At 35.2% G+C, this 25,047-nt stretch overlaps 2 protein-coding genes across 3 annotated transcripts in view; one reads left to right on the top strand and one right to left on the bottom strand.

Annotated features, from left to right (window-relative positions):
• The window catches only part of focad (focadhesin), a 205,073-nt gene extending 181,705 nt beyond the window's left edge, over positions 1 to 23,368 (bottom strand). The window contains exons 1-2 of the mRNA XM_055196326.2: positions 23,229 to 23,368; positions 20,344 to 20,412 (exon numbers count right to left, since the gene is read on the bottom strand). The gene's annotated coding sequence lies outside the window, so the exon portion shown is untranslated. The remainder of the gene's footprint in view (positions 1 to 20,343; positions 20,413 to 23,228) is intronic.
• nectin4a (nectin cell adhesion molecule 4a) lies at positions 1,677 to 24,692 on the top strand. 2 transcript variants are annotated; one of them, XM_073859835.1, is made up of 11 exons: positions 1,677 to 2,807; positions 8,631 to 8,834; positions 12,130 to 12,297; positions 12,983 to 13,261; positions 14,158 to 14,275; positions 17,115 to 17,266; positions 17,660 to 17,807; positions 17,915 to 17,990; positions 20,174 to 20,222; positions 20,344 to 20,525; positions 23,242 to 24,692. In XM_073859835.1, exons 1-11 carry the CDS (start codon positions 2,585 to 2,587, stop codon positions 23,683 to 23,685), a joined length of 2,043 nt encoding a protein of 680 aa, XP_073715936.1. In that variant the 5' UTR covers positions 1,677 to 2,584; the 3' UTR covers positions 23,686 to 24,692. The 2 variants fall into 2 exon arrangements, with proteins under 2 accessions (XP_073715936.1, XP_073715935.1); XM_073859834.1 differs by having other exon boundaries at positions 1,760 to 2,807; positions 8,628 to 8,834.
• Positions 24,693 to 25,047: the final 355 nt, after the last annotated feature.

The following is a 25,047-nucleotide window of genomic DNA, read 5'->3' as shown; positions in this document are numbered from 1 at the left end:
TAATTGTTGGTGTCTATTAAAGTCTATTAAAATGGTGAGTAAATTATCTGGATTTTTCTTTAAAGAAAATGGAATATTCCTTTAAGGGTGGTTTCCCAGACAGGGATTATCTTAAGCCAGAACTAGGCCTTAGTTTAATTAGGAAATATAACTAGTTTTAACAAACATGCATTTTAAGAAAAAACAAAGTGGGCTGATGTATTTAAAGATATGTCTGGAAGTTGTTTTCATTTTGGACTGCTCTTACATTTATTTTAGGACTAGTCCAATCCCTGTCCGGGAAACCACACCATAAGCAGTTTTTACAAACATACCTTAGAAAAAACAATACTGGTATGCATCTTGAGACAAAACAATGGCACTGGTATATGTTAAGATGTGTTTGTGAAAGGTGTTTTTAAATTAAAGCACCTCAACATGCATTTTAGTCTGGGACTAGTTTTTTTGTTTGTATCATAATGTCCTATTATAACTAAGGCCTAGTCCTGGTTTAAACCCTGTTCTGGAAACCGCCCCCAAGTCTAACATACCTAGAAAAAGTGAAGCAAAAAAAGCGAGAAGCCCAAGTAGGACCAAGCAGACTGTTAAAGGGAGGAGCCCAAAACTCTGCTAAACTAGTCAGATTCCAGTGAGTGAAATAAATGAAGAAAAATGTTGATTTCTGTCTTTTTACATTTTTAAAGTATGATGTTAAAAAGTGTTATTTTAAGTTTAATCATAGATCAGGTGTACAGTATTTGAGATGCTTTATGCGAAAGTTTGAACATGGATGATTTATTGATTAAATGAGATTATTTGATTTATTGTTGATATTGTCAACAACATGCAACACAAAAATTCTTTCAAGAACATGAATGCTGTAAAACATCATCATTCTCATAAATGTCCAGTTACAGACATAACTCCTTTATAGACATTTTTATTTTATTCATCTGCTCAGTAATGCTTTACTGGCATTACCCAAACAATTAAGATTACATTTAAAGAATTCCAAAACCTTTCCACGGTAACAAAACTGAAAATGCATTAACTGAATTATTATTGCTACGCTAACCGCCAGGTTTGGAATGTTATTAAAATACTGGAAAATAACTGGTTCAGTTTAAAAGACAAAGCTGTAAAATACCTATATGTCTTTCATTTAAACATATTCCCCTAGATGGCATCATTCACAAAAATGACTGTGAGGTTCCAGGAAAAACATGCTCAAATAGTATAAATAGAAATTAAGGTGTGATGAAATTCAGAAACACTCCTTTCAGTTTTTCATTCAGGTTAACCTTTCATAAAAGGTTAAATTTCATCTTTATAACTTACAATAAATTTTAATACTTTTTATTTTATTTCAAAAGCAAGTCTCATAATATTTGCAAAGCCTCAATGCAAATATCAAAAGCACTTTTTTGGTGTCAAATTATACTATGTTTAAAAGCAGTTGGACATGAATCAAATAAATACACATATGTATGCTAATCACAATGTATTTTATATATACATTCCTTAACATGAAAAACAGTTTATTTCAGCTCAAACCTTCTTTTGGAGCACTATTCCGTTGAATACATCCAAAGTGCCCCAGGCTTTAACTGTTATTCAGGAGGGAAAACAGGTTTAAAGTTTTTTGGTGCTCCTTTACCTTTAGGCAAAGAATGCAACCAGATACATCAAAGTTCATGTTAGTGTCAAAATAAATACAAACATCCAGCAATTTTATGCAAAAACTATGGAGACATTATGTGACCACACTTGTGCAATAAATCAAATTGTATCTTTGTATTATGTTCGGTCTATAAAAAATAAAGGATACTGTTTAAATCTTAGAACCCAGATGTTGAATATCTATAGAGCACCACCTGTACTGTAGTGGATTGATGTATTTCGTCTTGACAGTTACAGCAAATCACAATGAGAGCTGATACGTTTTGATAAATTTCTCAGAAATTTGTATAAACCAAAAAAGATTCTTTAGAATTGCAAATTTAAAGATATTTTAAAAGGAATCCTGTTTTGTGCTACTTTTGGTTTCTTTTGAAGCGGTGCAATAATTGCGCATCTGTTATTGAGATTTTTGACGCTCAATCATATAGCAGTAAAATCAAATACCTACAGTTATTCAGATGAATACAAACATTTAAAGACAACAAACGATTAAGCAATTACAGAATATTAAATCTGTACCATGATTGAATCATCAGATTGGGAAGAAACACCCGGATTAAAAAACTGGAAAGTTGAGTTCTCCAGTGCGCGCAACAACATGTGCGAGACTGCGCAATGGAGAGCTGCCGTTTCCAACAGGTGTCTTTAAGAAATTCCCTCTCTCGCTCTCTTTAAAGATTTTCATGCAATTTCAAAGCAAATGTCAGATGGTTAACGAAACGACTTTTTAGGTGTTAGTGATTAGAGCTTTTGGACGCTTTCCTGAAGATTTACGCATGGAGAGACTTTCACTTCGTAAAATCTGTACATTTGGACACGTTCTTAACGACAACATTTTTTTCTAGATATGTTGATTCTCAAACAACAGCAGGATTTTTTTATTTTGATGCTTTGCAGTTCCTAAAAAAAACCCCGAATTCTTCATATGGGAGTCTCCTCTTTCAACGTCTCGTGTGGGATCAACATCTATGATTGGTTTGATTGGGATTACAATCAGCAATTGACTGCAAGACTGTTTTGGTATTTTAATAATGAATATCACCTTGAGATCTCCAAACTGATAACTTGGACTCGAGTGAAAAAAACACACTGGAGGACGATGAAGACAGTTTCGTATATTCTTGCTGTTTTGATCATCTGGAACTCGGGTGAGAAACATTCTAGAATATAAATACGTTTTTAAACGAGAATGAAGATTTTAAATGTGTAACAGTTTGCTTTAGGAATTAGGGTGAAACCGAACTTCACAACACGTTAAAGTTTGTCTGATATTACTGGAAGAACTGGTTCTCATGACAAACCTGCGGTGTGTGTGTGATTCAGGGTGACAGACAGGCGCTCCCCTGCTCACGCACACACTCGCCGCTTTTGCGCATGCACAACACAAAGGTGTGTTTCATCGACTTGTTAAAATGTGTGAGACTAGAGGTGTGATAAGGATGAAGGTGTGGACTTAACTTATATTTATCAGTGTTATAGGACATATATTTATGTATTCTTTCTCTGTGCGCGTGTGTCAGTGTGCTGAGTCAGGGTTATTCATACGATAAAGCCGTTTTGCTGCTTAAACATAAACTAGGTCCTGGGACTAGATTCCCACAAACACCAATGATCTGATTTTAGGTGTAGAATAAGGGTTGAAAACATATTCAACCAATCATTGTCTTCTGTTTTTGAGGTAGGGTTAGGCAACACATGACAACCACTATTAATGTTGATTCAGAAACACCTTGTTTGGATTAATCATGTTGTGTGACAGTGACAAACAGGACATGTCGTCATGAGTATTCCAGTAACTAGGTTTTTACAGCTCATTGTTCATTCATCATTAGTCATATTTTTGGAGGGGTTTGCCAATTTTGTCATCATGCAATCCTCTAGTGCAAGACAGGTGTATCAATGACCCAATAAGTGTGACACTGTTACTAAAGAGTTACAAAGATTAAAGCTAGGATCACCTTCTAGATCTATGATCATTTAAGCATGGTACTTGACCCCAGGTTGCTGCAGGGGGAAAGTCGCATTTAGTGAACACTTAATAGATTATGACCAGGCCTAAACAGAACTTTTATTAGAGTAAAATCTTTCGGGTTCCTGTGTACAGTGTGTAAAATGGAGTTTAGAGAATTAGCAAACGAGACAAAATATTTAATAAACAAATTCTGTTCACTATGTGAATGACAGACGCTTTTTGCATAGTTTTCTAAAAAATTTGTTTGTGCTATTAATGCAGCGCAGGTATGCCAAAAAACATAATAAATTCATCAAAAAACATGAAGCTAGTGAGCACTGGGTACACTCGAAAAAAAATACTGGGTTATTTTCAACCCAGCATTATATGTCTAAAAGGGACGAACCCAACCAATTGGGTTGTAATTTAACCTATGCTTGGTTGTTTTAACCCATTGTTGGGTCAATAGTAGATACCACGCTGTTAGACTTAACTGTAATTTCTACAGTTACTTACCACAAAATGCCCAGTAAAATACCATCATTTTCTTTTCCAGTTCATTACTGTAATATGCATTGCATTATGGGTATTAACATTTAATTTAGAGTGCTTTACTGTATGTTTTTGAATTTGCGGTAGACTGTTGTAAAACAACAACAGCAGTAGTGCTACTGTAGTTGAATAAAACGGTGTTATAAAAGCATATAAAATGGAAAAATTAAATATATCTATGAAATGAAATACATTTTATTTGTTATGCTTTTAGCAGTGAAGCAAATTTCAAAATGTGAATTGTTTTTCAGCAGTGTAATTAATTTATTGAGAATATTCTGTTGAAATTACAGTGTTACTTGCAGCTGGTTGTTGGTAACTTATCGTAGATTTAAATTTATGTTACACTGTTAAACTTTTTATTGTATATATGCGGTAACTTGCCCATGAGTTACTGTAACTGCCCCATTACAGTACCATAACTGTACATGTTTTTTACAGTATGATGCCCTTATACCGCAGTTCCATTTTACAGTATAATACCCTTACTGTAACCTAGTTTTAAAAAATGTATTGCCTTGAAGGGGAATCAAACCCGGATCACAAGTCCATAACACTGCCACAGTGACACTTAATAAAAGTTACTCGCTACACTCCTCAAGAAGCCTCTTCTGTCACTCTCCCAACACTCCGAGGAGCGAAATCTTGGTGTCACTAGTGTTTTGAAGTCTTGAGATCAAATTCAAATCTGACGGTCAATGATTTATCCTTAATCCCTTTCTTGTGCAGTCCCAAGTAAGGTGGGAGAACGGGCAGATAAATAGTACTTATATGAAAAACAAAATAAAGAACTCTCCAGTTACTGAACATATTCTGAACTGGCGGAAGAGCAGTTTGCAGCACTTCGACCTCTGGTGCAGTAATATTGACGGATGTTTGCGCGAGTAGTGATAAGGTTCCTGCGCGCCAAGGTCGAAGTGCTGCAAACTAAGTGTTCTTCCACCATACAATATAGTTCTCATTTTTATCCGCTTAAAAAATCGTCACATTTTATTTTGTTCCACCATACTTACTCGTGTAACTACTACTGTAACAGTCTTTAAATAGGGAAAACATGGAAGTGGCTTCTAAATTCATCCATGTTTGAATCCTAAGGAATGAATTGGGCTAGGCTGAATGCTAACACAGTCACGACACACTGTACAAAAATTAAGGGCATGCATTGAAAAAATATAGGGTATGTATAAATTTATCTAAGTTGAGGTAAGAACATAGCAAAATATTGAAAAACGGTGGTGTTTTCCTTTTAAGCAAAATTGGAGTACCAGTCACCGGGGTACACAGATAAAAAAAAGAAACTAACTAAATAAAAATCATTCAGTAACTCACACATAAAATCTATATGTCTGCAGTGTTTTACATATTGTGGGTCTTTTTTAACCTTTTGAACCTTCCATGTGTGTACCGTACACTGACTATGAGTGACTGTGTTTGCTTATGCTCATCTGCCACCCAAAAGTAATTAACCATGAGATACACAACAAGTTGAGCAGCTGTCGTCCATTAACTCACTCTCGGACATCTGTACCCATCTCTATCATCCTTCTTTCACCTGTTTTCGTATTCTGTTATCCATATCTCTTCCCATGTCTGCTTCCCACTGTGTTCTCCCAGCCTGTTTAATAAGCTAATGAAATATGAAAGGTTCTGGTTTCCACCATACTGAGGGAAGTTAGGCCTGATTTGCCTTTCACCCACATCCTTTTTTTTTTATGCAGGTACATTTCACTTTAAGATGTTATGAAGTATCACCACTATGAGGTGTAGTGCTTTGCAATTACAAGCAATTTGCTTCAGTAAACATTAACAGTTGCCAACATTAAACACCATACAAGTTTTTGTATGCAGTGTAGTACAGTGATTTCCATGGCTGTTGACGGGTAAATACTTATGTCACGTTTGTTAGTATGCTCACATTTTAGGTTTGGTGATGGTTAAGGGGTACTTGAGTTGATAAGGGTGTATAATAAACCATGTTTAAATCGATAGTTTCAAAGTGTTTGACGTAATATGCACATGTTCCTTGCGCAATGAAATTCTTTCTTTGCTGTCCACACTAGAATGTAAAATAATTATATGAAGAATAAGTCATAAAAATAAACAAGTGATAAAGTAGTATAAACAAGTAAGGGTCATGTTATGCAAAGTTACCGTGCACGATTAGCAGTTTAGCAAATAAATGCCATCTGTTGTTATTTCGGTGGCTCTGAAGTGCTTCTTGGTAAGTGTTTCAGGACTTATCGGACTTAAATACCAGTGTTGGGTCAAAAAGAGACGAAACGCTGTTCTGTAATTAGGACCTACTGGTCAAAAATGTTTCATTATGGGTCAACTAATTAATTTAACATTGCAGCAGGACCCCCTCTTTCTTATTTGAGTATCCCTAATACACATTTGCCAAGTAAATTTAACAAACGGCTGTTTGATATTCTCTCCTTTGACGCTAGGAAAAATATATATTGATGGATAAGTGACAGACCCCCATTTCTGAAAGCATGGCATAAGATCATTAGAGAAATGATCCCATTGGAATTCTTAACATGTGTCTCTCACTCATCAACCGAAGATTTGTGTTGAAATACAGTGTATCATAACCAGTGTTGGGGGTAACGCATTACAAGTAACCCACATTACGTAATAATATTACATTTCTGAAGTAACGAGTAAAGTAACGCATTATTTTATAAATCTACACATTAATATTTGAGTTTTAATATTTACTCTTCAGTTTAATTAATTCAATTTAAAAATAAAATATTGTACTGAATTAAACTGAACATATTAACGTAGAATTAAGGGGGTCACACATCGGACGCGCAGCGCCGCGTTGAGTCATGTCTAGGACAACCAGGAGGTATCGTAGAACCGGAAGTGCACATTAAATAGCGCTAGCTTAGTGATATAGCGTCTACTTCCAAATGAAAAATATACTTTAGCAGCCAATGTTAATCGTTAATGATTTGGGACAAATGTGATGTTATTTAATGTTAAACTATGTAAGTGGCCCTCTGCGGCGCGACAGGGATTTGAGCAACTTCCTGAGTCGTAGCTGGGTGCCGCAGACAGGCGCCACCTGTCGGCACCGGTGTGCGTACACTCATAGAAAACAATGTATTCATTTTTTTTAGAACGGCGCGGCCATGAGCTGCGCGTCCGGTGAGCGACCCCCTTTACACACTTTGTGCGGGAACAGTTTGAGTCAGAAACGGAGATGGCAGGCCAGAGCTTGACATTTTTGCGATCATAAAAAAACACCTGCAAGGCTTGAAAGAGATCAAGCGTCAGCCAAGTAAGAAAAAGTTAATTAAAAGTAACGTAAGCATTACTTTCCTTGAAAAGTAACTAGGTAACGCAATTAGTTACTTTTTTGGGAAGTAACTTAATATTGTAATGCATTACTTTTAAAAGTAACTTTCCCCAACACTGATCATAACCACTCCTGTTACTGGGGGGCTTTACTCTCCCTTTTTTTGTCTGTCTGTCTTATTTTATTTTACTCTAGTTTGTAAATGGTTAATACAAAGATAAATTTGAAAATGGGACGAAACCCAGCCAGTTGGGCTGTAATTTAACATATGCTGGGTTGTTTTAACCACAAATGCTGGGTTGATTTAACCCATTGCTGGGTCAAATATATTTTTTGGGGGGGTTCCATTAACCCAATGGCTGGGCTTGACCTTTTTTGGACCCAACGCTTTTAGAGTGTATAAAATGTGATTACCAAAGTGGGATGGATCATTGAATGTCTTGCTTTTTGCAAATTATTATGTAGAGATCCTGGACAGTCTAGAGTTTAGATTAGAAAAACAGATTCCAAAGACCATAATATTACTTTTCAAAGCTGTTATTTTTATGAGGTATTGAATATGCTCAATAGATAGTTATCCTTGTTTACTTTACACTCACTGAACAGGCACCTATGTTTATTGTTATGGTGCATGTTGCATCAGTCGATTTACGTTGTTTTACTCGAACATTCACAATATTCCCAAGTCCAAAAACATTTTGAAAGGTAATTTTACCTTCGTAACATGAAAAGATGAGTCTATGTTATTATCAGTTTGCTCAATATAATTTTAAGTAAATATTCATATCAACAGGATAATAAATAAGAAGCATTATATTTTTCAGTACAAATGAAAAGATGGCTTTATATTCTGACTGAATTAACCAGCAGGTTTAGTAATGAACTATATTCTTTCACTGTGTGTTTTGTAATTATTATTAGTATTATGATGAATGTAGTTAGCTATTTATTTATTGAGTGTCTTAATTAGTATCAAAATGTTTTAGTCATGGGACTAAAAACAATACTCACTCACTCACTCACTCACTCACTCACTCACTCACTCACTCACTCACTCACTCACTCACACAAAAATTACAGTAATGCATGAACTTTGAGTTACTTTTTGCTTTATCTCATAAAGACCATCTCTCTATCTGTCTCTCTCTCTCTCTTTAGTAGGCTGTGTTAGTGGAAAAGAATTTCTCGAACCATCTAAGTCCCCCTGGACTCTGTACTCTTCGGCAGAGGAGAATACACGCTTACCATGTCGATTCAATGCATCGAACAGCGAGGTTAAGGTTGTGCAGGTGACGTGGATTCGAAAGAATTTAAACGGGGATGAGGAACAGATTATCACCGTCCATTTCAGCGAAGGCCAAACAGGTAAACCATTTTTACAATTAAGCATCATGATTAACAATCAAAATTATATTTGTGAATCTGTCTCATTCTTTTCTTTGTATGCTAAATCATTGTCTTATTTCCTGTAAGTAATAAACACTATTTCCAAATCATTTGACATTTTACATACATGCACTGCTGTACTAATGATGCCATAAAGTGCTTAGAGATTAATGTGTTCGTTCCCGTGTTTGACAATACATATAAAAGCTTACTCTGAGGTGAGCTGTCAGTTGCCTCTACATGACCTGCAAGGGGGTTAGAGTCACGTTTAATACATGTTGATTGTACGAAATAGCATTTCAGTTGTGTTAGTTTGAGGCCTGGTTTCACAGACAATGCTTATATTAAGCCAGGATTAGGCTTTATTTATGTTAGGACATTTATAACGTCTCCCATAAAAACATTACTCTTCGGAAGTTTGAGAGAAAACAATGGCACTGATTTATTTTAAGCATTTTAGTCTGGGGCTAGGCTTAAGCTTTGTCTGTGAAAACAAACCTACTGTATCTGGTTCTTTATTTTTGGAGCTCATTTGTTTAAGCATTGAATTAACAGCACAAAGGTCATGGGTTGATTCCCGTGTATACCTTGCTATACTGTACACTGGCAAAAAAATGGTCCCTAGCTGTGACTGGGGGCAGTGTCCTTTGAAAAAGTCCTGATATGCAGCATTTAGGTACTAATATGCACTATTTTGTACCTGTATGTACCCCTGAGGTACAATATGAACTCTTTAGGTGCAATGGTGTACTTGTTTAAAGTATTGCCCCAGTGACAGCTAGGGACCATTTTTTGAAAAAGTTAGTCTTTCTGTTTCATATTGCGTTCCTGACAAATCGCTTTGCTGTTTTTTCTCTATTTTATAAGTTGCTTTGTTTAAAAGCGTCTGCTAAATGCCTAAATGTAAATGTTAGTATATTCATTTAAAAACGTAAAAACACTCATTTATTATTTGAGCAGTACTGCAATATCAAATTTAATGTGTAAACCAACACTGAAAAAAACGAACTTTTTGTGTAGTAATATATATTAGATTAACTCTAATAATTTCTACATAATAATATTAACATTTATTGAGAACTAGATTTTCCTAAGTAAAATGATGATAAATACACAATTAATTCATGTAGAAAATGAACTGTGTGGGAATAGTAAGTCGTATTAGATATTTTCTTGTATTATTTAAATGTTTTATAGTCACTGCACATAGTCCTAAAATAATTAAGTACACTTTAATCAAAACTTTAGCAGATTCAAGTAAAAACTTAGTTAATTTAACTTAAGAATATTAAATACATTAAACTAAAAAAATTCAAGTAAAATTTACTTACATTTATTTGCACATGTTGTAAGGAATACCCACAATCCTTTGTGCCTGAATATTTTTTATTTTTTAAGCTTTATCACAGAATAAGAACTGATAAGAACTTTAACTACTTAAATATTTGTCAATAAAATGTCATAAAGGTTTAAGCTCTTATAATATTGATGTTGTTTTGTTGTAAATGATAATTTTGTGAAGTCACCGTTCAGGTGATCAGTGTTTCTTTACATGAACCCTGTTTAGAACATTATTTTGTATTTCGCTCCACAGTGCTGAAAATGCATGTCAAAAACGCAGTTTGTGTGCGTTTCTTTGCAGAATCAAGTTTATTCAATGACTATTATAACAATGGCATTATAACACAAAATTCATGAACACTGTAAAAAATAAAAAGTTGACTTAACTTAAATTTTCAAGGCAACTTGCTGCACAGCTTTTTTGAGTTTACTCAACTCTTGGATGATGTAGTTCACCTAACTCAATTTACTGAGTAATGTCAACTTACACCAAAAAGTTGAACCAACTTAAACTGATTAGGTGATAAGCAAATTTCTATGTTTACTCAACTAGTGGCTAAGTTGGGTAAAGAGAAATTTAGTATATCCAAATTTAACTAATCTACTTGTTTTGGACTGTGGGAGTGTACAGAGAAAGGTCTCATAAACAAAGTCTTTGTCTGATTTAAACCTTTTAGACCTTTTTGCTGTGAGGCAACAATGATGCGCGCTAACTCATTGTGCTGCCCTCTATACTGAACACACAATCTCAATCATGGTAACAATGAACAAACATAATTCTTTAAAAATTACTCTAAATACAACATATAACTAACATTAACAACATAACAACATAATTAAATCCAGCAAACATTAAAACAGTCATCTTTTTTAGTAAATATTAACCAAAGAAGTGAACATGCCGCAATGCATGCTGGGAACCATTCCGACCATTGTTTTTTTTTTAATTGCTTTTTCAGATTTCTCAGTTTGGCAAGTTGGGTGAACGAATTGGACAAAAACTTATACAAACTTATACAAGTCCAGTCAACAAAATAATATTTGTTAGCTGAATGATTATGCTCTTTTCATTCAGTGAACACAAAATAATCAATTGACGCCCTTCAACAAAGAAATCTTTGTTCAAGTTACTTAATGTTCTTTGTGAATGAACATTTTAAAGTTGGATTTTTTACAGTGAGTGACTACTCATGAATTTTGTGTTATAATGCCTTTTATTACACTAAAAATAACTAGGTCCAGAACTATGTTAAAGAAAATAACAAACAGTAAATACGATTCATTTAATATTTTTAGGACAGCAATACTTCAATTTTCAAAATAAAAACTTATAGACTTTACCTAAACTATTAAAATAAATCTAACTTCTAAAAAAATGAAGTAACATTTACTTAATTATTTAACACATGTTTTTCATGCATTATTAAGTAGATTTTATTTGATTTTAGTAGTTAAGTTGTACTTAAAAAGCAGTACATTTTACTTAAAAAAAAGTTCATGCAAATTGTTATGAGGATTTTTTTAAAGTAAATTTTACAAGTTGTTTTTTTCAGTGAAAGTAATATGAAAGTAAAACAGAAGTGTAACTGCAAAACATGTTATGAGGCCTTTCTAATGACTTTTATGTACAAACTCCTAACCCCTAACCAAACGTTCTGCATTTTACATGTTCAAATTTTTTTATTAAATTATCTAAATTGTTGCATTAAATTATCATTTAGTGTGCTTTATAAGCAGTTTTTTTCTTATAGGGACCAAAAAATGGGGAAATCTTGCACAATCACACCATATATACAGTAAACATTGCTATAGGCTTTAAAAGCATCTTTATATGCCATCTTATGTACTAAAAAGTTAATGATCTGTAACTCATTTAGATCACGTTTTTGCCTGTCTCTCTCTCTCTCTCTCTCTCTCTCTCTCTCTCTCTCAGAAAATGCTGGATACCTAGGACGTGTGCGGTTTGATAGCAACAACCCAATATTAGATTCTGCTCTGATACTTATAGGTACAAATCCCTCAGATGAGGGCAAATACATCTGCAAAGTCGCCACCTTCCCCACAGGAAACTTTGAGAGTGAGATTTCTCTCACAGTATGGAGTAAGTTCATTCACATCTTCTATATAAGTATATCACTGTAAAATAGGCTGGTAACTGTAAATAGAGATGGTAAAAGTTGTATGAGCTATTGTAGTTTTGGCTCAGACTCTCATACATTATTTTAATAACATCATCATTAAGAACGGGTCAGAAATGTAGCTTGGTTGTCGCGTTACTGTAGTCCGACTGGTTAAGCATTGCATTTTAGTGTAATGCTTGTGGTTTGGATGGATGTTTTCTATAAAAAGAATTGTGGTTCATTTCTATGCAACAGTCCTGCTCTGCAGTTTTTTCACTTTCAATTTTTTTTACCTTTCAATGTACCTTTTTGTAAACTGCGATAGTTTGATAACCACAAAGCTAACACCAATGGGATGTTTACAGTATTTGTTCTCAAAACAGCACCTAGCGTGTCAATGGGAGTAACAATAGACCTTGACAGTGTACATTCGCTTTGAATGAAAATTCAATAGCTGCTGCTTTCTCTTTCAAAAAGGCGGTTAGCGAATGCAACAGTATCATGTTTTGTGACTATAATAACAAAGGTCCTTGCTGTGTCCGCACGTCTGATAGACTTAAGACATACCCACTGCTGCCAAATTTGCTATTTATCTTATTTGCTTTGTAAAGTTTTAACTTATCTTCTTTTTGGTTTACCATTTATCCTATCTTTGCCACATAACAGCCAAGCCTATTACCTCCCTGGAACCCATGATCCTGGTTGAGGGCCAGACATTTCGTCTGGCTGCTACATGTCGTTCTGTGGCTAAGCCAATGGCAGCCCTTTCCTGGGACACAGAGCTTCCGGGTCAGAGCCAGAACCGCACCTTTGATGATGGGGTGGCCTCCATCCAGTTTTCCCTTCACCCACTTCGTAGCATGAATGGTCAGAAGCTGGACTGCCTGGTCTGGCACCCATCTCAAAATGGCCCCAAGAGGATCGTCAACAATCTTGTAGTGCATTGTGAGTCTTTTGTTATGTTTTTTAGATGGATATTTGTTAGTGTAAACATTTAGCAAAATAAAAAAAACTAGAAAGAAATTAATTTAAAAGAAAAAATACAATAAAGACTACCATAGGCCTATAAATGATCGCAGTTTACTTAATAATATCTTTTTATATTACAGTTGTGAGAAATAGATATAATATACTGATATAATGAGATTACAGTAAACTACTAAGTTATATGATATGAAAAATGATAAATAAACACTTTTTAAGAACTACAACAGTCAGATTGTGACCTCATTTAAATAAGACCACTCACTTTTCTCACTTTTGTATGTTTCTGCTTACTGCTCGTTATTCTGGCGATACTATATTCAGCTACACCAGCTTCAAGTTGGTTTTCTTTAATAGTGAACTGCGGACAATAACATAGAAGTGCTGCTGGTGTTTTTTTCTCTGTACTTCCTTTAAAAATTAACCTAATCTCTCTGATCTCTGTGCAGTTTCTACCTGCTAGTGTAAACACTTGCCAAAATATTCACGAAAGCTGCCAAGTGCAATTCATTTTATTGTTGTTTCCGTGCTGTACTGTGATTGAATATTGCATCACATACAAAATTATAGACACGTTAAGCTTTACACTATCTGTATGTGACTCAGAATGCAGTTGCATTGAAATTGCGAAATGTAAATGTGATCTATTGTGATCCACAGATGTGTTATGACCTGTGGGCTCTGCATTCGGGCATCGGTTTATTGTTTTTATCGATACTGTCACTATGTTGTGTGTCTGATTCATCTCCACTTGAACTGCAGCAATAAAATTATCTTATTTGATAAGCTTATTTTGAGTGCATTATCACAAACGTTCCAACATTGTTTTCTGTGTTTGTGTGCATGCTTTCATAAAGACCCTCCAGATGCATTGATTCCTGGCTCTGAGGGCGAATGGTATGTTGGCAAGGAGGGGGCTACGCTACAATGTAAAGGTCAAGGAAACCCAAAACCACACGAGATCAGCTGGACTAGGTAAATTATAAACCACCGTACGTCTGTCTGTTTTCAAATGTGTCTCCTTGTTTTGTTTGTCTTCCTGTCTGCGTATTGTGACCAGCTTTTCCATAATGCTGTTTTGGTTGGCTTCTATGTCAGCATACCAGAGAAATATCTGGGTGTGGAAGTAAAGAAAAGTTCAGTGACCTAAATTTATGACTAAACCGTCAATTTTATTGATTCGATACAAAAATCTCACATTTTATTCACAGACGCTGAGTGGCCACTGAATACACACAGCAGTTATTATTTTTTCATTAGTCAACTGACAAACAAGTCTGAGGTTATTAGTCAGGCTTGCACGCCTATTCTCTTGCATTTTTTAGTATCAGTGACTAAGGGGGTGTAAACGTGAACATTAAGATGATCACACACTTCCAAACTCTGTCTTAAGACAAACATTCTCGCTCTCGAGTTGGGAAACCTGTTCTCTGGCTGCCTGCTGTTAATGCAAAGTAAATGAAGTAACCGTGGCCTGGGTGTCGTGTTGCAACTTGTGCAGAAACAGACGGAGTGACTTTCACACGGAGGTTTAAGAGAAAAGGGGATGAGTTAGAGATGAATGGGTCGCTGACGAAAGAGAGGTCAGGAGATTTTGCCTCTGTGTTTATCTGTGTCCCGGAATAAGTGGTATCGCTGTCTTTATGCAAATTTTGTGATACCGTATGAACTACAGTATGAAAAATATGTTTCATGTAGTTCCTTGTATAAGCTATGCACACACATATGCCTTTGTCTACCAAAAACACTGGGCCTGTTTGTGTTCTACTATATACAGATCAACAAACTTTTGAAAATGTGAATGTTTAAACATTTTTACAAGGACTTACTTTGAATGCTTCAATAATTTCTATTCAGTATTACATAGTATGTCTATTGCATTTGTGACTTAGCTTAAACCTATGGTGTTAATTCTTATAATGCAATGATAGCAGGAAGTATAACGCTATAATGCATAGTATTCTTATCTTAAATGCATAATTTACCCAAAAATGAAAATTCTGTCATCATTTTCTCATCCTCACGTTGTTCTAAACCTGTATGAATTTCTTTTTTTCTGATGAACACAAAGATAGATATTTTGATAAATGATGATAAGCACACAGCTGATTGTAAACACTGACTTTCCTAGTCGGAAAAACAAATACGATGGAATTCAATGGGTACCGTCAACTTTGTGCTTACCATCATTTATCACAATATACCATAATATTTGTTTTCCTTCTATGGGAGTCAATGTTTATAATCAGCTATGTGATTACTATCATTTATCAAAATATCTTCTTTTGTGTTCATCAGAAAAAAGAAACTCATACAGGTTTAGAACAACATGCGAAAACATATAGCCTACTACTAGATTGTATTACCTCTGTTACTGTGATAAACCTTTTCTTATTCTGTTAATACTTTCGGAAAAGTTTTTAATCAAGTTAAGCCAAGCATAGTTTTAAGATTTTTCATGAAATTAATTTTAAACATCTTTTCTAGTCTTATTTTATTTAATTGGATAACATCCCAGGTGAAAAAGTAGTACACTTCCATAGTGTACTTAAAGTTCTTTATTTTCGCACACTAATTTTGTACTTAATATACTAAAAATTCATATTTAGTACTTCTTGAGATAATCATCTAAGTGTACTTCACTGTGCTATATTGAGACACCCTAAATATGAACTGAAATGTGTTAAAAATGTATTCAAAATGTATTTGGGTAGCACTTGTAGTAAACTTGAACCCATCTTTGTATGAAAGTTGAGTTCAAATTTAATACAAGTGTTAACTAAATACATTTTTAATACAGAGATAGTATGTTAAAAGTGCATTTTAGTTCATATTCATCATGGTGTCTCAAAATAGCACAAATAAGTACACTTAGATAATCTTAAGAACATCTTAAGAAGTACTAAAGATGAATTTTTAGTATATTAAGTACAAAATTAGTATGTGAAAATAAAGCACATTTAGTACACTATGGAAGTGTACTACTTGCACTGTAAAAAATACTTTGCTGCCTTAAAAATGTTTGTTGAATCAACTCAGATTTCAAATCAAAGTCCTTTCAACTTACTATTATTTATCTTGACTAGAGATGAGTTGTTATAACTACAGGTGAGTTGTTATAACTTATAAAATATAGTTGAAAAAAGTCAACTTCATTTTATAAGTTTTAACAACTAATCTCTTGTCAAGATAAATAATAGTAAGTTGACATGACTTGTAAATCTAAGTTGATTTAACAAAAAAAGTATTAAGTATTTTTTTACAATGTGAGGATGAGAAAATAATGACAGAATTTTCATTTTTGGCTTCGCAATGTGCATTTACACTGTCAGAAAAAAATGGGTCACTGTAGCTTTTCAAAAAGTACACCTTTGCACCTAAAGAGGTAATATTAGAACTAAAGAGTGCCTATTGGTACTAAATGTATACAAACTGTACCCAAATGGTACATATTGGGACATTTTTAAAGGATACTGCTTGGCCGGGCAGTCATCATCTAATTTAACATTGTGAACATAGTAAAAAGTGCTAGCTGAATAAGTCTTATGTTGCTAAAGGAAAGAGAACATGAAAGCAATGCATAAGATACAAAATAAAATAAATGTTACATTTTTTAACAATGACCAAGAGTGGCATTTCCCACATATTAACTTATGAAGACATTTCCTACTTTAGTGGATATAATTAAACAGTTTGCAAGACTCCATTTATAGATTTTATTGTGTACTAAAAGGTCATTCAAGTATCTGAGAAATCACTCAATTTTTTAATGACCTGATTTTGGAAATTAAGCCTTATTTTCTTGTTTATATAGGAAAGGTTTGGATTTACCAGAGGGTGTGACTGTGGAAGGTGGTATCTTGCGTTTTGATAGGCCCATCCGTTTGACAGATGAAGGAGAATATGTGTGCACAACTACCAATCTGGTGGGATCTGGGAAAGCTGAGACTAAATTAAGTATAATGGGTGCGTATCCCATTGATTCTTTAATTTGCTTTTCACATTTAGTGCTCAGTGCTGGCATCTAGTGAAAATATCATGCAATTGTTTGTATAAGGCCTATAAAATGACAAATAAGGCATAGACTCTCATAGATTACTGACCTTTGTGTTATTCCACTCCTTTTAAATTTTATCATTTGCTTATAACTGTTGAACACCAAAGCAAAAATTTTAACAAAATGAATGGGGTGAAAACTGTGAAAGCACCATGAAATTCAAAAGCAATATTATATTCTGAGGTAAAGATTTAAGTAAAAATGTTTGTTACATTTTTAAAGAATTGCATATTTAGAGTCAAAATGATGTATTTTATAAAGGATAATTCATAATATCTACGTTTGTGTGCATATGTTTTCAGAACCACCTCCGCCACCTTATTTACTGATGATTATTATTGGTAGTGTGGCTGCATTGGTCATTCTCATTCTCATCGTAGTGATCATTTCAGTAAACCGCCACTATAAACGCAAAAATCACCAGCTGGCCATAGAACTGGATGAGAAAAAGTAAGGAGTATTTTATTTTCAGATTTAGAAATTAGAATTAGAGATGAGAATGTCAGTACTGTATACTTGTGTGTCAATCTTTCTATGTCAATCTGTTTTTCATTCAGAGAAGAAATCAGCACGCTTTCAAGACATGCCTCGTTTAGAAGAGTCCAATCCACTCCTTCAGAAAACAGATACTCGGTACAGTTCCACATGTACACTTTTTATTTTGTCCACCAGTTTAGTCATTTAATGACTGTTAGTGTCCCTTGAATTAAATGCTTTTAAAACATAGTGGTCCAATAAAGCCACACCAAACAATGTCTTTATGCCATTGCATTACAAAACTAAATATTAAACTTAAGTTTCCAAATTTCTTTTGACGTCACGTAGGGCTCCCTGATGACATTTTCCTGGGCCTTTTACATTAATGTGGTGTTCCTCAATTCCCATCCTTCCACACCCCCACACTCAAAAAAAATATTCATTAAATTGACTCAATTTTTTAGGGTAAGAGGTTGCAATCAATTTATTTAAGCTACATTTAAACAAAAGTTTTTTGTTTTGTTTTTCTAATTTTTTGTTTAAATGTAGCTTAAATAAACAAATTGAGTAAATTGAATGAATACATTTTTTAGTGCAGAATATTTTTTATATGTCTCCCTATAAAAAACCTGACTCAACATAGCCCTCTGCCATAAAAGGCTTGTTTAACTTCATGCGGCTCTCTGCAGACATGTTTACATGCACAATATTTTGTCAATCTGACTGAATTTAATCCAAATTAAAGGTTACAAAAATACAGTGTGCATGCACCCTAAACATTGCAATCTGATTAAAATGTTCATTTACATGTACATTCTTTATAATCCAAACCGAACGTCTGCGCAAGCGCACAGCCAGGGATGCCAGATTCGCGTATCAAAACTGTCTCACTGGACATTTAAAACTAGCCCAAAAGCAACCCACTGACTATTTACAGCCGAAATACCATAAATTAATAAACAAAATCTTTTCATCTTTAACCTGTAGAAAAAAACCCAAGCGGAGACGGTTTAAACAGTAGCCCAAATCTGAACTCGAAAAAAGTACATGGCACAGCATCTCTCGTCGAGTTCACGTTTTATATTTATAAATGTACAAAGCTAAGTTGGAGAAAGTTGTTCTTAAGAATTTTTCAGATATGGGCAATGAAAACACATTTTTCAAAAGGCATCCCTGCCGAAAAAAACAATAAAACCATTACAGAAAATTCTAATGGTTTTATTGGGACTTTTATTGGTTCTAATGGAATGTGGCCCAAAACACACTACAGTGTATTGGTTGTTGTTGTTGGTCTCTAATGGTATGTATTGGTTCTATGTATTGGTTCTAATGGAATGTGGCCCAAAACACACAGTGTAGTGGTTTTAATGGTAAAAGCTAATGGTTCCTATTGGTATTTTAATGGAAACCATTAGAATTTTCTGTAATGGTTTTATTGTTTTTTCAGCAGGGATAACGCTATTTTATTGCTTTATGTTCTAATGTTATAAAAGACATGAATGCTGCAGAATGTACAGCGCGTGACCCCATTACCTTAATAATGAGTGTTGCCATTGCCTTGCTATTGCATGTTTGTGTGACAAGAATCATGTGATAAAGTTAATATAAGATGTGAATTTGAGATCAAATGTTCTGTGCATGTGCACAATGTATTTTTGCATCTGATTGAGAAAATACTATGATTTACGCGTTAACATGCGCATTTTTCTCCTGATGATCGGACTACACCACCCCTTTCAATACGATCAAAATTCACATCCGATCGACCTCACTCGTATTCATTAAGGTGTTAACACGAAGGGTTTTCAATACGACTGAGCCATCAATACGATTACAAATGGATTATCACATTATGGAGAGAGAGAGAGAGAGAGAGAGAGAGAGAGAGAGAGAGAGAGAGAGAGAGATTTAAAAGCATACAGTTTCCTTTTTGGAAGTTTTGCGATTATTGTATTAACAAGTGTAATCATATTTGGAGTGTGGGGAGGGGGCTCTGCACCCCCCTCTCCCCAGAGCCATTACTGTATGATTTTGTCTGACCATTCTGGGTGGGGGGTTGCTGCATAAATGCAACTAAAATACATTCGTGCCCTTTGTTTTGCCTCCAAATACATGCCAGTAATGTTTTTAGTAAGGCATGTTTGTTAAAACTAATTATATTTCCTAATTAAACTAAGGCCTAGCACTGGCTTAAGCTAATCCCTCTCCAGGAAACCACCCCTTATAGTTGTGCACTTGGCATGTACATTACATTTTTACCCAAAGGGACTTACATTTGCATTTGAATTTGTATGATGTATATTATTTAGCCTAAAACTTTCTTTGTTTCCTTTAAAAAGGACGACACACAGGCTTTAAGAGTCGAGGGGACTTTGCGCACTAGTCTCTCTTCACTGGTTTGTCTCTGCCATTTTTTCTTAGCTTTATAACACTTTTTATCAGCATACATTTACTATGATATATAAATTTAGGTCAAAATTAAACTTTTTTTTTTCTGTGTTACGTTTACCTCCACTGGAACGTCCTCGCTCCAGAGATAGTCGTTCCACTTTGGGAGGAGTGGATTCACTCGGCCGCCCTGCGGTGTATAACAATTCCAGAAGAGGTAGAGAGAAAATGATGGAGAGAGGTGACAGAGAAAGCACTCGATTGATGATGGAGTCTTATGAGCAGGGGAGTAACATGTCACAGGTACATGGAATTTTAGGAGTTTGAATGTCTTGTTGCTGAATGGCATTTTAATGAGTATGATATAATATTCCTTAAAATAAACTTTTTTAAACAAATGCTCAGTGAATCATGCTTAACATTTAGTGAAGTGTTGTTAATCTATGTGTGATGGTTAAAGTCATAAATATGTATAAAGGCTAGATGTCTCGCCCGCACTGCTGGCCAATTGAGTGGAACGTCCGCAATTGGCGGCCATCTTGCCGCGGGGCGATTGCTCACTCGTGGCATTGTGTTTTGATGGTACATGTACTTTTAAATGACCATAACTTGCTTAATTTTCTTGATTAAAATTCATGAAACATGTTAAAGCATCCAGAATTATAGCCACGTTAATAATGTTTGTAAGAAACCAAACCGTTTGAAAATTGGTAGAAAATTAAACAAGTTATAGTCATTTAAAAGTACCTGCACCATTAAAACTTAAAGGACAAGTTCGGTATTTTACACTTAAAGCCCTGTTTTCAGATTGTTTATGATGAAATAGAACAGTTTTGACTGAAATTTCAACATGCCCGTATATTCTTCCGTTGAGAGCTTGAATGGTGACACTCCAGCCCAGGTGGTGGCGATAATACAACTTTGCCAATTGCAAGAATGCAAACAAGGTTCCCGGCGTGGAGTAATACAGTACCAGCAGCACATCTTATACAAGTCAATGGAGTTGGCAAAAACTACGATAAAACCTGTTGGAATGCGCATTTTGCAGCGATTTTTGTGTGAGCATATCAGTGAACACCCCTGACCACTCTTTCACGTCTTTGTAAACGAAAGTTTAATGCATTTTAGGAAGGATTGTTCCAGTGCACCTATACACCCATTGTAGAGATGGGAGGTGAAACGACAAACACCCCAAAATACTCGGGACAGCCGCATATGTCGAAATTTCAGTCAAACTGTTCTATTTTATCATAAACAATATGAAAACAGGGCTTTAAGTGTAAAATACCAAACATGTCCTTTAAAGGGATAGTTCGGCCAAAAACGATATTAAACCCATGATTTACTCACCCCCAAGCTGTCCGAGTTGCATATGTCCATCGTTTTTCAGACAAACACATTTTCGGATATTTTAGAAAATATTTTAGATCTTTCTGTTGATTAAATGTAATGTTACGGGGTCCAGCAATAGTCCACGACCTTCAAGTCCAAAAAAAGTGCGTCCATCCTTCACAAATTAAATCCAAACGGATCCAGGATGATAAACAAAGGTCTTCTGTGGGTAATCCGTGCGGTGTTGTTGTAGAAATATCCATATTTAAAATGTTATTAATGTAACTAACTTCCTTCCGGTAGCGCCGCCATCATGGAGTCATCCGCATTCAGGATGAGAGCTTACGCAGCGTACAGAGTTTCTCTGCTGCTGCACTGTCCCCCCCATAGATATGTATATAAAGGCTAGATGGCTCAAGGCGGAGTCCCTAACGGCATCACCTGGCGGCCATCCCACGACAGGGCGCCCGCTCACTCGTAGCATTGAGTTTAATGGTGCAGGTACTTTTAAATGACCATAACTTGCTCAATTTTCTACTGATTTTCAAACGGATTGGGTTTTTACAAACGTTATTAACGTGGCTATAATTCTGGATGCTTTAACATGTTTCATGAATTTATTTTTTATTTTTAGTATAGGTATGCAGTGTCATAGGTACATCTTTGACGTTTATAACAAACCAAACCGTTAGAAAATCGGTAAAAAATTAAGCAAGTTATGGTCATTTAAAAGTACCTGCATCATTAAAACTCAATGCTACGAGTGAGCGAGCGCCCTGTCGTAAGATGGCCGCCAAAATGCGGACGTTGCACTCAATTGGCCAGCAGCGCGGACGAGCCATCTAGCCTTTATATACATATCTATGGTCCCCCCGCCCTCCGAATTTGTCATACGTCACTAAGAAAAGTGCGTACACTACGCTAATACTCTCTCCTGAGTCTAAGATGGCGGCGCAACCGGAAGGTAGTTAATTAAGTTAATAACATTTTAAATATGGATATTTCTACAACAACACCGCACAGATTACACTCAGAAGACCTTTGTTTATCATTCTGGAGCCGTTTGGATTTAATTTGTGAAGGATGGACGCACTTTTTTTGGACTTGAAGGTCGTGGACTATTGCTGGACCCCGTAACATTACATTAAATCAACAGAAAGATCTAAAATATTTTCTAAAATATCCGAAAATGTGTTTGTCTGAAAAACGATGGACATATGCAACTTGGACAGCTTGGGGGTGAGTAAATCATGGGTTTAATATCGTTTTTGGCCGAACTATCCCTTTAATGCTACGAGTGAGCGATCGCCCTGTGGTAAGATGGCCGCCAGGTGATGACGTTAGAGACTCCGATGTAACACATCTAGCCTTTATACATATCTATGGTTAAACTAGTCTAAACAGTGCATGAAAATTTGATCTTCTTTTCATGCAACCCTGTTACCAAAATGTAGTATGCCTATATATTTCCAATAATTAAAAAGAAATACTTAATTTCTTAAAAACAAATAGTAGTAAGGTAGTAATGTCAATTAAGCATTAATTAAAATGGAATCAAATTATTTACTTACAATAGATTCCTTGCAAATGCTTGTATATAACACTGTATGTGTAACAAAACATCTAGCATCTATGCATAATATTTGACTTTTTATTGAATCATTGCACATTTACCTTTTCTATCCAGGAAACCCAACTCCTCCCTCCTCTCCACCCCTCTTCTTATTTGATGGAACAGACCGCTGAAATTGTCCGATCTCGAAATGGCAGTGCTATTCTCATAGCAGAGGGGAGACCGCAATCAGGAGCAAGCAGCAAAGGAGGCAGCAGAGGGCATCATTCACCCTTAATAAACATGTACCCAGTCGTTACAGATGAAGAGGAAGAGGATTCTCTCAGCCCTACGGAAGAAAATTTAAGAATTCACAGGGGCTTAGAGCCTGACGGTTTTGAAAATGGAGGCAGCGAGACTGCGAGCTCTCAGATATCAGAGGCACTCTCATGTCATTTTGAGCGCACTAATGGCATACTACGGCCCAAGTCAAAACCCAATAACATTCTGCTCCCAGCCACCACAACACTTCTCATTTCTCCCCATAGCCCAACCATTCACAAAGCTCAGATTGTGTAGAGACTCTGCAGCATTCATTCGCATGTCCCTGAATTTATTCAAGGTTTAAACGCAGTGGATATGAAACAGAAGAACTTATCTGAGAACGAAAAAATGGATGTGTACATCATCTTTTAAAATATGGAAACTCTTTTAAGGAGAGTGCATTGTCAATAATGTGGACTGGCTATCATCTAACAGAACTCAGCATTACTTACATGGTACCTGAACTATCCACACAATATATTCTGGAACTGGTCCTTATGAGTATTATTGGGCATACATACAAGTACAGACTGACAACCATCAGAGTTAAGCTCCCTTCTGTGGCCATGGATTGGATTACTTGTATTTTAAAGACTTTATTTGATTTACTGTTACTACATTAAAGAGTCTGGGCAGGTAATTCATCACTGTGACTTGATGTTTGTAAATCTAGACATGTACACTAGATGTTTTTTTTTAAATATATGTGAGTATACTGCGCATTTTGTAAGTCATTGTTGTGTATAACATAAAGCCAATCCATGAATAGTATTGATGAAGTATTACAGATTGCCTTGTATTAAGATTGTTTGTGAATGACCACTGGGTGCACAGAATGTCAGTGTCACTGTATGAGTCATTGTTTACAACATTTATACTTCATGTTAATAGCTCTATAGATGTATTTTAGTTTTACCACACTTTATGTTGTACGTAGTGTTACATATTGCTGATATTACTGCTGAAACCTATTTTTACATAACAAAATACAAACGCTTACATGGGTAATTTTGATGTATTCCGTTTACTTGAGTATATCAACATTGTCACTTGTTAATACAGTGCATGGTGTGGCTTTAATGGCCGGTTATTAAATCAGCCCTAATTACACGGTGTGTATCCAGGTTAATTTTTCAGGCAATATTTAAACAGTCCGGGGTGTGTGTTGATGACTTACCTACAAAATGTTCACGAAAAAGCAAATGTGGTATCGTAGTTTGGCCAAAGTGAAATGACAGGAAAAAATATGATGTTTTAATTTTTAATAAACGAATTTTCATATTAATTTATTACAGTTTTCGCAATAACAGCAATTGCATAAATTACGTTTTAGTGAGCCTTGGTAAAAAGTTTTAAGGACATAAGACTGTCCAACGCCCACAAAAAGCTGTCAAATTATTAAGAATTTTAAAATAGTAGTATCCACCCGGGGGGACTTTTAACTCACCAAACGGCGTCAACGGCCATTTTGTTGACTCTTCACCATGGCGAGCTTCACACATCGCTGGTTTTAATTCTAGGCACACTGGCTTAGGAATTTTAGCATCCGTCATCTTTTATTCTTTACCGTAGTTGACGTTTTTCTGATTTATTCAGAATTCCGGAAATCTTTACTGT

This window comes from Misgurnus anguillicaudatus, chromosome 21 (assembly GCF_027580225.2).
Source record: "Misgurnus anguillicaudatus chromosome 21, ASM2758022v2, whole genome shotgun sequence".
In the NCBI taxonomy this organism is placed as follows: Eukaryota; Metazoa; Chordata; class Actinopteri; order Cypriniformes; family Cobitidae; genus Misgurnus; species Misgurnus anguillicaudatus.
The sequence above is the reverse complement of the archived record's forward strand: the minus strand, read 5'-3'. Positions and strand labels throughout refer to the sequence as shown.

Coding starts and splice junctions, on each gene's coding strand:
- nectin4a (XM_073859834.1), top strand. CDS start 2,585: ATGGGAGTCTCCTCTTTCAACGTCTCGTGTGGGATCAACATCTATGAT. Junction 13,262..14,157: donor CAACAATCTTGTAGTGCATT/GTGAGTCTTTTG, acceptor GCTTTCATAAAG/ACCCTCCAGATGCATTGATT. Junction 20,223..20,343: donor GACTTTGCGCACTAGTCTCT/CTTCACTGGTTT, acceptor TGTTACGTTTAC/CTCCACTGGAACGTCCTCGC.